Raw genomic sequence first — 13,445 nt, forward strand, 5'->3', positions numbered from 1 at the left:
GGCTTTGGCCAGAATGTGCTGTAAAGTTCTGCACATGCTCAGAATAGTTTTTGATTGTATAATAAGGGAAGCATGCAGCTCTCTGAATGGACTAGTAACATTTTTTGGTAATAAGAAGCTTGAAATTCAGTTCTATTCCCACATCAGAAATATTATTGCTATAGCAATGGTGGCTCTGAAATTGAAAATAGGTGAGGGAACAATATAGTTTGAGGGATGATGAAGCTCTGGGGTAGGTGAAGGGTTTGAGTAGATATCTGTCCAATTGCTATATTATTTAGATATTTTGATATTTTATTAAGCTTTGACTGGAATTGGTGAGAAAATTAAGTGGTAAAGGGAATCCCACACATAAGTGTATACACTACCGTGGCTGCTTTGTTCATGAGCCCATTGGTTGATGATGGAGGTGGCTGAAGAGAGAGGCTGGCTAGTGTCCACAAAATGAATCACCCTATCCACTTGAATATTAAAATTTTCCTCTGCTGAGGTCAGCCTTTGGTGAACATTCACATGGGACACAAATATCTTCACATTTTTTGCCCATTCTGAGAGGTCTGTCCGTATACCTCTTTCCCAGAGCTCCTTGTCATCAATTTTCCCATCATGTTCTTTCTAAAGCCCTGACCATCCAACCAAACCATTGGCAACCACCCATGAATCAGTAAATAATTGCATATATGGCCATTTCTCCTTCCAAGCAAAGTGAACAACCAGGGCACTGCTCAAAGTTCTGCCCTGGGAGGACTTCCCTTTATCCTACTCTGTAGGGATATCCCACAGAGGGGCTGTAGTGCTGTAGGTGTCTACTTCTGGGTCATGCCTGCATATATGAAGAATACAACAGACTTTTGCTTTCTGGAAAAGGATGCTAAAAGAAACACTGTTTGGAGGTGGACACTGGGGGTTATCTTCTCATCACTTTATCAACCCACATGAAAGGACCAAGTGTTCTTTAGAGCATTCTGAAAAAGCCAGGTTTTCTGTTTTGTTTTGTTTTTAATTTTTTAGATGTATTGTCTTAATTAAATGAAATTAAGTCACAAGTAATGATTATACTAGGTGCAGTATGTGGTGATTGAGATGTGTCCAGTGGTTTAACCTTGGTTCTAATTTTTCATATTACTGAATCATTAAAATTTTAAGTTGGTTAGAGTTTAACATTTATCTACAGTTAGATGTACTAACACATAAGTACACTTGTATTTTTTTTCTTACAGATGCTGTCCCTTTTACCAGCACGGATTATCAGACTACTAGAATTTATAGGATTTTCTGGAAATAGGGTACAAAATTAATTTTTTCTTAATTTTGACAAGGAAAATAAAAGTTATTTATTGAATATGAGGGAAATACAACATGTCCTCGTAACTAGCAATTTGTTTTCAGAACAATAAAGAGGCACTGGGTCTTGATTATATTTTTCAGGAGTTAGAGATGGTTTTTCTATTGAAAGTTAAAAATTTTCATCTTTGTTATTTAAATTCTGGGATTAAAATTTATGTTTTACTAATATTGCTGCTTGCTGGATCTTTAGTACTCATGTGAGGTTAAAATATGCTTCCCTAACACTTTGGCAACCCCAACGTTTCCTGCAAAACCAAGAAATTAGGCTAGATTTCCCTGTCTAACATTTTATGATTCGTATGGATCAAGCATAGTTGCAGTGTTTTGGTTTTCCTTGTTTTTACAAGTTTCACTATAAAACTAAGCAAGGAAATTTGTTTTCCATGAGTTTTGTTTGTTATAGTTCTGTGTGGTTGTTTTTGTAGTGTATAACATTTATTAATCATAACACTCAATATGCTATTACCAGAGTTGCCTTATTGCAAAAGTTGTCCCTGTTAGTCCAGAGAGCAAGTTTTGAGAAATGTATGAGAACAAGTATAAGAAGCTGTAATTTTTTTCCCTATTTATTCCACTGTCCAGGTTCTCCATAAGTATTATGTATTTATGGTGATCCCTTCCTGATATGGTCTATCTATTCAGACTCTGTATTTCATCGTTACCCTTCCCCTCTACTATTCACCTTCCACCTTATTTCTTTAGTAGCTCCACCTTGCCCCTTGAATAAAGTCCGAACTATAGCATGGATTCAAGGGCCCTCGGATCTGATTCTAGCCAATGCTGCTAGCCTACTACCCATCCTTTTTGCTTCCCCAGTGTTCCTGCTAAACTGGGCAAATGGTTGTTCACCAAATAGACCCTGTGCTTTTCTGTTTCCATGCTTCTGCTGGTGTCTGTTTTGGATGTCCTCCCCAACTGGCATCCTCCCAAATAATGTCTCTTGAGAGCCTCTCCATCCATTAGGATTGAGATAAATGTCACCTATTCCACAAAGCTTTCCCTTATCTTCTCCCAACAAAGCTCAAGTATTCTTAACTTTCAGAATCATTTACTTATCTTTCTTATGGCCCTCGCCATATTCCAATAAAATTATGTGTTCATGTACTACCTTCGCTATTTGATGGAAAGATCTTTAAAGACATAGAACTGTATATATTCATACCCACCATAGCGTTTTGTACTTAGATCCTCAATATGTTTTAATAAATTAATATTTATATAAGAGAAATACAGCATTTTCTATGAAATGAGCTCTACCTTTTTCTCTCCCTAAGATCACATGATATAAGAATTGGGGAGATTGTCTTATGCCAGTTTAAAATGTAAAATTTGTTTCTAGTTAGATACTACTGCTATTCTAAGCTCTTGAAAAATAAACCCCACCTTCATGGAGGATGGGGATCCGTGAGCTAGCATTTTAAAGTCTCTGAATATGATGTTTCAATCATGCTCTTCTCATTCTAAAATGCCTCTAATTCCTATAGGAGTTGGGCATCCTGCAGTTACGGGAAGGTGCCTTAGGAAGAAGCATGAGGTCTCCACTATGCTGCTTAACTATACTAGCTTTTCATACTTATATCTCCCTGATACTTGGTAAGGACTGGATTATATTTCACATCATTGAAAGTTGATTATCTTTCATCTGAGTAAGTAAAAATTTAGAAAAATCAGTAAGAGGACGTAGTCTATATTTACCTTTTTTTTGAGTAAAAGTGGAAAATTATGACATTTCTCATAGTAACATTTGGCAGAGGGGTGGAGGGTTTCTTTCATCAAATTCTTTTTTTTTTTTTGTGGTATGCGGGCCTCTCACTGTTGTGACCCCTCCCGTTGTGGAGCCCAGGCTCCGGACGCACAGGCTCAGAGGCCATGGCTCACGGGCCCAGCCACTCCGCGGCATGTGGGATCTTCCTGGACCGGGGCACGAACCCGTGTCCCCTGCATCGGCAGGCAGACTCTCAACCACTGCGCTGCCTGGGAAGCCCCATCAAATTCTTTTTAATCTGTTCTCAGCTAAAAAATTCTATAAAGCTTGTTTAAGGTGATCTATTTTTAGCATATTACATTTCTTTTTTTAGCAGAAGATTAAATTTTTGGTTAAAATAAGTTTAATATTGCTATTAAAACCAGAAATTTCAATTAGGAATTGAAGGCAACCACCTCTGCTCCTAAGAATTTGCCCGAGAGCTTTCTTAAACTAAAGTCATAGATGAGACTTGTCTTCTTTTATTTCCCAAATTTTTTTTTTTTTTTTTTTTTTTGCGGTACACGGGCCTCTCACTGTTGTGGCCTCTCCTGTTGCGGAGCACAGGCTCCGGACGCGCAGGCTCAGCAGCCATGGCTCACGGGCCCATCTGCTCCGCGGCATGTGGGATCTTCCCGGACTGGGGCACGAACCCGTGTCCCCTGCATCAGCAGGCGGACTCTCAACCACTGCGCCACCAGGGAACCCCTTCCCCAAATATTAAAATGACAAATTAACAGTTTTCATGTTTTCCATGAATAGGTCTTTGCTATATTTTAATGAAATTTGGAGAAATAGTTATCAATGTCGACCACATTTCTTGAAGACTGAGGTTTTTCCTGTTAAATTTCTAGGTACAGGAGAAGTGAATGTTGTGGAAGCAGAGAGTCTCCTTGAACCCTACCTCCAGCAGTTTCCAAATGTACGCTTAGAATTTCAAGTGTCTTTTTCAACCATAATCAATCAACCAGGGTTGACCATTGAACAGTCTGTTTCTCCCTCCGCAGGGCTCCCTCATGTTGTTTTATCATGGCCGAATAGAGCTGCTGAAAGGAAATGTGGAAGAGGTAACTTATTTGAGGGGGTCATTTAGGGGGCTGTCTATCTGGTGGAGTTGTGTAGTGCACCCATTCCATATGAGCAAGTCCAGCTATATGCACTAGACAGAAATAAAGGGAAGATATGTAATTAAAAAGCCAAAAGTTAATTGTGTGGATGCACTCTATGATATGTCATAGATTACTGAATATACTCTACATTTGCACATAAAGTACCTGAGGCAATTCAGGGTAGGATATAGAAATACAGTTGGGCAGTTTAAGGGGCTTTCAAAAATCTTTGACTACTATCCATCTCGGTATTACATATTGACTTTGGAATCTTGCCCCTGCATAAAGGTCACTCCACTGTACTACATGTGTGCTCCCCATCAAAGGAAATTATTCACTAATTCCCTTGAAGAAGAAGAGTGAATAGCCTTTTATATAAATATACTCATGAACAATTTTCTTCTACACAAATGGGGTCAAACATGTATTTTTCCTTGATTTGATTTTTTTCTACTTAATATACATCTTGGATTTCTTTCCAGGTCAGTATTTCTAAATCTTCCTCATTCTTTTTTGTTTTGTTTTGTTTTGTTTTTGTTTTTGTTTTTGCTGTACACGGGCCTCTCACTGTTGCGGCCTCTCCCGTTGTGGAGCGCAGGCTCAGCAGCCATGTCTCACGGGCCCAGCCGCTCCGCGGCATGTGGGATCTTTCCAGACCGGGGCACGAACCCGTGTCCCCTGCATCGACAGGCGGACTCTCAATCACTGCGCCACCAGGGAAGCCCTTCCTCATTCTTTTTGATGGCTGGGTTTCATTCAATGAAATGGATATACTGTACTTACTAAAGCAGTCCACTATTGATAGACATTTGGCTACTATACATAATGCTGTTGTAAACATTATTATGTGTATATTTCTGTGCAAAGGTGTATTTATATAAGATTGATTCTGATAATGAGGATTTCTAGGTCAAAGATGTTTGCATTTTGATAAATTCAGACAAATTGCCCTCCTAACAAGGCTAGTCCATTTAAACTCCTATAAAGATATGAGAATACTTGTTTTCAGTGCTCTTTGCCAACTCTGGTCGTTATTTATCTGTTTTATTTTTGCCAATGTGATGGTTGAAAAATGATAATCTAATATTTTAATTTATCTTTCCCAGTGTAAAAATTTCTTCATATGTATATTTGTCACATATATCTTTTTCTCTAATTTCCTATTTATATCTTTAAACAATTTTACCACTGAGTTGTTTGTCTTTTTTTAAGGATTTTATAAAATTGCTGTATGATAAGGGTTAATCCTTTGCCCGTTATGCATATAGCGATATCTTCTCCCAGTCTGTCCATGCCTTTAACTTTGTTTAAGGTATATTTTATCCTCTGGAAGTTCTAAATTTATTGTCAGATCTTTTCTTAAAGGACTTCTGCATTTTACGTCTTACTTAAGAAAGGAACTTTGCTACTCCCACATTATAAAGTTCCATGGCCCTCTCACAGAGTTAAATAAAGAGGCAAAATTTAACTGTATTGTTGCATGTAAGGAAAGGAATGTGTTGTTGTCTTGAGTGGTTTAATGAGTGATGATTTTGCTCTTTTTGTACAAAGTGTTTTATGTATTTTTCCATTAGGTTATTATCTCCTTGTCTAATATCTGGATGATCAGCTTTATGCAATTGACTTATAGGCACAAGAGATATTTCGAAAATGCATTTCAGTTCAAGAAGAATGGAAACAGTTTCACCATCTCTGTTATTGGGAGCTGATGTGGATTTTTGTATTCCAACAAAACTGGAGGGAGGCATATTACTATTCAGATCTGCTTTGCAAAGAGAGTAAATGGTCCAAGGTAAAGTACAGTTTCATTAATATCATCTGTTTGCTAATAAGTGTACAGGATGATTTTCATTTAGGACTGTTTGTTCCATAGTATGATACTGACACTGTTTTCTCAACTTAGAGATCCATCAAAGGAGGAAGTGGACATTAAGTACCTGCTGTTTATAACCACTGTTCTCAGCACTACGTGCTTTAAAAGCCATCCAAATAGTCTTTTTCAACAAAGAGGCTTTATCTGTGAAGATGAACTGTACTTATATATAAAAAGTATTAAATATCAAGTATTGATAATTGTTTGTAGACTTTTTGATACCCTGATAACAAGGCTTTTCACAATAATCAAAATTAATTATTTATCCATTCATCCGTTGATGCACACTTAGGTTGCTTCCATGTCTTGGCTTTTGTAAATAATGCTGCTATTAACGTTATGATGTACATATCTTTTTGAATTTGTGTTTTCATTTTTCCTTGGATATATACCCAGGAATGGAATTGCTGGATCATATGGTAGTTCTATTTTAATTTTTTGAGGAACTTTCATTCTGTTTTCCATAGTGGCTGTACCAACTTACATTCCCACCAACAGTATACTAGGGTTCCCTTTTCTCCACAATCTCATTAACGTTTATTATTTGTTGTCTTTTTGATGATAGCCATTCCAACAGGTGTGGCAAGTTAGGGGAAGGAGATTAAGAGGTACAAACTGCTAGCTATAAAATAAATAAAATACAAAGTTGTAATATACAGAGGATATAGCCAATATTTTATAACAACTTTAAATGGTGTATAATCTATAAAAATATTGAATCACTATGTTGTACACTTGAAACTAATGTAATATTGTAAATCAACTGTACTTCAATTAAAAAAAAAGAGTTCTAAAAAAATTCTGATCCATTTGTGAAAAGTTGGGAGGAATGAGATAATGATCTCTTTTGCATTTTGTCCATTTTCTCATCCATGAACGTTACAGTTGTATAGTAGGAAAATGGCCAAAATTAGGTGAAAAGTTTTGATCTCATTTGGAACAGGTGATATAAGACTTCATTTCTTTTTTTTTATATTTGATACCTCTTAAATATTATATCTGGAAGATTTGTAGGTCTTTCCTGATGTGCAAGATAGCAATGTCATGTATCTAGGATGCTCTCTGACTAGCTGCTTTTCTTTTCCTCAAGGCAACATATGTGTTCTTAAAAGCTGCAATTTTGAGCATGCTTCCAGAGGAAGATGTAGCAGCAACTAAAGAGGATGTGGTAACTTTATTTAGGTAAGCAAGACACTATTTCTATAACAAAGATCCTGAATGAATAGAGGAACACACAAATACTTTCTTTTTCCCTTAGTGCTCTTCCATGTTTCACCTTCATATTTCTTTAACTTATCTGATTTGATACAGAAACTCTTAAAAAGTATATTTAACTAAGGGTCAAAATGTCATCCTTTTAGCAAGACTTTGCAGATATGCCAGTGTAATTGGGAATCCTGAGAACACATGTTTTTTTGTTTTGTAACTGGGGCTTTGCTACTGCATTTTGAACACAGTTTCCTAAAATGATATTGTTAGCTAAAGATGTTTACTGTTATAAATCAAAGGTATTTTGTGATCAGAAAAACTTAAGAATATAACACAATATAATATACCCTTAGTTTTCATTAGTGTGCCAAAGATTCTGAGAAGCTCTGCTGTGAAGTAATCTGTTTAACTTTGTTTAGACCAGTGTCCATCCATCCATCCATCCATCCATTCATTCATCTCTAACCTTTATGTTGAGCACCTACTGTATGAAGACTACTGTGTTAAGTGCTGAATAAACAGGCATGGATCCTGTCCTTGTGCAGTTCATAATCTTGTAGTGGAACTAGACATCAGTGAAATAATCACCCAGTAAATGCAAAATTATAACACATGACTGATTTTTCTCCTCCTACTTGTCTCACCATTCCTTCTTGGTATCTTTGTAAGCTCATCCTACTTCCATCTATTAAAAGTTGATGCTTTTGATTTCAAAGGTCAGTCTTAGAACCTCAACCTTAGGAAATCTGATTCAAGCCAAATTGAAATCCCTAGTACAGACCTTGTGACTGAGCTCCAGACCCATATATCTAGCTCCCGTTTACCACCTTCACTTAGATATGTCAAAGCATTTAAAACTCACCACATCCAGTCTTCCCTAGCAAACCTGGTGTTCTTTCCTCTCTCAGTGACTGGGACTACCAGTTAGCAAGGCAAAAACCTATAATACTTGCATCACCAACACTACCCACTGTCCCTCCTTTCCCCAGTGGGAGGAGAGGTATGGATAAGAGCACAGAGGGAATGACAGTTGAGATGAGGTCTGAAGGTGGCTTGGGAGCTGCTGGGGCAGTGGGGAGTTGTGGTGATAACAGTTTCAGACCAAGGGAACAGTATTTGAGAGGATGCTGTTGCAGGAACAGCCTATGAGAGGATGCTCTTGCAGGAACAGCATATGAGAGGATGCTGTTGCAGGAATAGCATATGAGAGGATGCTGTTGCAGGAACAGCATATGAGAGGATGCTGTTGCAGGAACAGCATATGAGAGGATGCTGTTGCAGGAACAGCATATGAAAGGATGCTCTTGCAGGAAGGAGCACTGCACATTAAAAGAACTAAGACAAAGCTGATATTGGACAGGACGTAATGCTACATTTTATATATAGGTCAAAGGAAAATGAACGTCCAGGATTGCTCAAAATATGTCTCATAGAACACAGAATTCCTTTTAAAAATAAGACAAGAGTCTCCAGCCGTACCACCCTGAGTGCGCCCGATCTTGTCTGATTTCAGAAGCTAAGCAGGGTCGGTGCTGGTTCGTACCTGGATGGGAGAGCACCTGGGACTACCGAGTGCTGTAGACTTAAAAAAAAAAAAAAAAAGACAAAATATTTTAGGGACACAGAGCTCATTGGTGTCCCGAGTGGGAGTTGGTAAGGTAATAGAACAGAGGTAGAAACCAGACTGGGATTGGCTAAAGAGTGAATGAGATACAAAGAAATGAAGAGAGTTGAGCATAAATAACATCCCTGGATAACTTTGACTATGAAGGGGAAGAGATAGAAAGAGTTGGAGGGAGATGTAATATCAAAGAATATCTTAATGGGAGAGATCTGAGCATTCTCAAAAACCACTGGGAAGGATCCTTTGGAGAAAGAGAAGTTAGACATATAAGCGAGAAATGGTATAAGCGAGAAATGGGATAACTGATATTTGCAAGGCTCTTGAGAATGCAAGAGGAGATAGAATCCAAAGCACTGATGGCAGGACTGGCTTTATCTAGAGGGAGGACCGGGTCCTCTGTTGTATGGGAGGGAGGAAGTCCAGAACAGATGTGGAGGCATGCAAGCTCGTGTGTGGTAGTGTGAGATGGAGGGCTTCCTCCCTCACAGCTTCTGTTTTTCTTCATGAAGTAGGAGGCAGGGCTGTCTGTTGAGAGTGAAGGAGAAAGGAGTGGGCTGGAGGTGTGAGGAGGATGAAGAATATTGGAAATCATTGCTGTAGAGGGTGGGACAGTGAGGTGATGAGAGAAACACAGGAGGGGGAATGGCAGGCGGTGCCAGGGCTCGTTTGAGGTTGGTGTTGATGAATTTACAGTGATACCAACTTGTTCTCAGTGCAGTTGCAGGGAGGATGGATACTGAGCTTCACCCAGATGAGTGCAACGACTAGGCATTAGCAAGGAGTCTAGGACATAAGCCAGAGCATGCTGCAGTAAAGATTGCCTGCCTGGCAGTCTAAGCAGGAGGATGGAGGGATGGGGAAAGAAGGAGACTGCTGAGCTGGGAGAAAGTTGAAAGGCAAGAGGACTGAAAGTCTTAGTAGAACAGCCAAGGTAGCATGAGGAGAGTGGCGTTCAAAGGGTGGTGTGCTTGAATTTGTGCTTTGAGGTCGAAAAGTCACAGGTGATGAAGTGGTCTAAGGTGTGACTGTAGGGGTGGGTGGCTGTGGTGGAAAGGAGGAGGTGACCGCTGGAGATGAGGAAGTTAAGGAACGGAGAAGCCCAACTGCGTTCTTCAAACATAATTGATGACAAACACTTTTCTAAAAAAATTTATTTATTTATTTATTTATTTTTGGCTGCGTTGGGTCTTCATTGCTGCGCACGGGCTTTCTCTAGTTGTGGTGCGCGGGTTTCTCATTGTGGTGGCTTCTCTTGTTGCGGAGCACGAGTTCTAGGTGCGCGGGCTTCAGTAGTTGTGGCACGTGGGCTCAGTAGTTGTGGCACACGGGCTTAGTTGCTCCGCGGCCTGTGGGATCTTCCTGGACCAGGGCTCGAACCCGTGTCCCCTGCATTGGCAGGCAGATGCTTAACCACTGCGCCACCAGGGAAGCCCAGTGACAAATACTTTTAAGTGGAATACTATAGTGTGTGACCACATTATGAGAAATAATGGCCTGGCTGAACCCTCTGACAAATTTGTCAGAACAAATTTGGAGGTATGACCAGGACTACTTTTTCATGCTTTTAGAGAAGCTCTTTTTAGCAATAGGACCAAGTATACTAATAGAATCAACATTAGTGGAAGCCATGTAGATTAATGCCACCTCTTACTGGTAGAAGGTACTGCCTCATTTCACACAAACAACAAATGGAATGGAATATTAAGATACATTGAGATCTTTTACATCCACACTTCCTGTACTTCAAAGTAAATTTTCTCCATATCAAAATAATTTCTTTGAAATATGTAACCAATCTTATTTTCAGGAGAAAGCTTGAGGTCTGCTGCATGTGTGGTAGCATCTAATTTGTTGGGATAATGAGAGGAGAGTCCCCCAAATGAATGTTCTCTTCATACAGACTCTGTGATCCTTAAATGACAAGGTTTCATGTCCACTGCATGCTTCTGACCCCTTCCCTCAACTCCCACCTCACATTTCCACTGCCTCTTCCACTGATTTTAATTCACAGTAAGGATGGGCATTCTGGTTTAAAAGCCATAGCCCTTTGTACACCTGAAAATAATATAATGTCATATGTCAATTATACCTCAATTAAAAAAATCCATATTCCCAAATTGTGCCCAGAAATAATGTAACACAAGCTTGTCTTCATACTGGAATGTTTTTTCCTCTTATTGCATCTTTTTCTTTCAGTATAGTTGGATATTTCCCTAAATTTCTTCTTGGCAATGTGTTTGGTGCATTTGCAAAGTTACGTATAAGAAAGTGCCCAAGGAACATGTAGTCTCATCATCCTATTCTCAATTTTATGTGCTTGTGAATTTTATAATTGGAATTTCTTAGAATTTGGAGAGAAAGGTTGTAAACATGGTATATGTTCTTAGTTGATTATTTTCAAAATCACCTATGCTTTGGAAACATTTTCTCAAATTATACATGAATTGACGGCCATCTTTTGAGCCACATTACTTTACAGATCTGTGTCATACTTGCAGAAAGGAATAGGAGATGTACCAGTATACGCTATTGCCTCTCTCAGAAGTATCCACAATGTAAATACTTTGGACTTTTTCCTGCTTACTTATGGAAATGGCCAATTTTATATCTAGATTTCCTTGACTCTGTTTGATAGGCTAAGACACTTGCTAAGTTAACTAGAAAGAAATACGTGTCAATCAGTGGTTCTCAAACTTGTGCATGCATCAGAATCCTCTGGAGGACTTATTGAAATCCAGATTGCTGGGCCCCAGCTCTAGAGCTGCTGATTTAATAGGTCTGGGGTGGAGCCTGCAAATTTACATTTCCAACAGGTTTCCAGGTGATGCTGATGCTACCAGTCTGGGGAGCACAGCGTGACAAGGACAGATGTAAATAATGTACATGTTCTTAATGACCTTTCACTGGGGCTGGGGCTTTTCACAGACAGGTGGATGGCTTGAAGCAGAGAATTGCTGGGAAATCGATCCCTACCGAGAAGTTTGCTGTGAGGAAGGCTCGACGTTACTCTCCCTCGTTGCCTGCACCCGTGAAGCTCGTCTTGCCTGCCCTGGTATCTGCCTTTATTTTATTTACTGTTTGCATCCTAGAAATAAATTGTCTATTCACAGTGGCAGGGAGAACATCTAACTTTTGTTGTGAAGTTTGCTCAATTAAAAACCATTGTGTTTGTAAGGTGAACATTTATAAATAAATTATTAATGAATAATAAAAGGTATAGCAGATGTTTTTTGACTGATTGGTGTGTTCTAGGAATTTTGATAAAGGCTATTTACAAAATATATCATTTAATTCTTATAGTAACTCTATAAGGGGAGTTTCTCTTTGTAGCCTCATTTGACAAGTAAGGAAATTCAGGCAGAGACAGGTGAGTTGACTTAATTGAAATTGAGTTGAATTATAATGCAAGCCACATATGTAACTGTACCTTTTCTAGTAGCCACATTAAAAATCAAAAGGTAAAAAATTGAAAAATAAAAGGACACATGATAATCATTTTAAGAGTATTGGTTCAATCCAGTTTATGCAACATTTTGTCATTTGAGTATGTAATCTCTAAAAACTTATTAATGAGATTTCGCATTCTTTTATATTGTACTCATCCATTGAAATCTGGTGTGTGTTCTATGCTTAGACTGTGTCTCAGTTTGAACCAGTTGCATTGCTCCAGAGCCATAAGTGGCTGGTGACTGCTGTGCTCTAGCCCAGCGCTAGAGCTCACATTCTTTTTTTTTTTTTTTTTTTTCTGTACGCGGGCCTCTCACTGTTGTGGCCTCTCCCGTTGCGGAGCACAGGCTCCGGACGCGCAGGCTCAGCGGCCACGGCTCAGGGGCCCAGCCGCTCCGCGGCATGTGGGATCTTCCCAGACTGGGGCACGAACCCATGTCCTCTGCATCAGCAGGCGGAGTCTCAATCATTGCGCCACCAGGGAAGCCCCATAGAGCTCACATTCTTGATAGGTATGCCATTTAGGCTAGACTTGTGAAAAGCATAATTTCAACTTAAATTGTGTTAATGAAGACTTTTTTTTTTAAAGTACTGAATACATCAAATTATGATGACTCTTTGGGGCTTTAGTTTTGTGTAGGTAGTCACATAGCACAGGAAAGCTGTTTAGTGCAAGCTGACACCTGCTGTCCTCCTTTGGGGGTTCATGATTTTTTTTTTTTTTTTTGCTCTCCCGTTGCGGAGCACAGGCTCCGGATGCGCAGGCCCAGCGGCCATGGCTGATTATGGGCTCGGCCGCTTTGCGGCATGTGGGATCTTCCCGGACCGGGGCACGAAACTGTGTCCCCTACATCAGTAGACGGACTCTCAACCACTGTGCCACCAGGGAAGGCCCATGATTTTTTTTTTTTTTTTTGATTCCAGAGTTTATTCAATTATCCCCCTTTAACAGTTATTTAGTTTCCAGTTTTTACTACTACAGACAAGCTACAATTAATATTCTTTCATATCTCTCTTTTTGTACATGGGCATAAAATTGTCTTGGAGAGATGTCTAGAAATGGAATTCTGGGTTGAAGGGCATATGTATTTA

The 13,445-nt window shown here is 39.3% G+C and overlaps 1 protein-coding gene across 3 annotated transcripts in view; it reads left to right on the plus strand.

Moving 5' to 3' along the window:
• TTC39B (tetratricopeptide repeat domain 39B) overlaps positions 1-13,445 on the plus strand; it is a 127,281-nt gene that overhangs the window by 96,931 nt on the left and 16,905 nt on the right. For all 3 annotated transcript variants that reach the window (XM_081236215.1, XM_081236216.1, XM_081236217.1), the window contains 7 exons: positions 1,221-1,286; positions 2,832-2,940; positions 3,946-4,013; positions 4,099-4,158; positions 5,831-5,992; positions 7,164-7,255; positions 11,832-11,958. In XM_081236215.1, the coding sequence (XP_081092341.1) occupies positions 1,221-1,286; positions 2,832-2,940; positions 3,946-4,013; positions 4,099-4,158; positions 5,831-5,992; positions 7,164-7,255; positions 11,832-11,958 (684 nt within the window). The remainder of the gene's footprint in view (positions 1-1,220; positions 1,287-2,831; positions 2,941-3,945; positions 4,014-4,098; positions 4,159-5,830; positions 5,993-7,163; positions 7,256-11,831; positions 11,959-13,445) is intronic.

This window comes from Mesoplodon bidens (genome assembly GCF_964165515.1).
Source record: "Mesoplodon bidens genome assembly, chromosome: 6".
Taxonomy (NCBI): Eukaryota; Metazoa; Chordata; class Mammalia; order Artiodactyla; family Ziphiidae; genus Mesoplodon; species Mesoplodon bidens.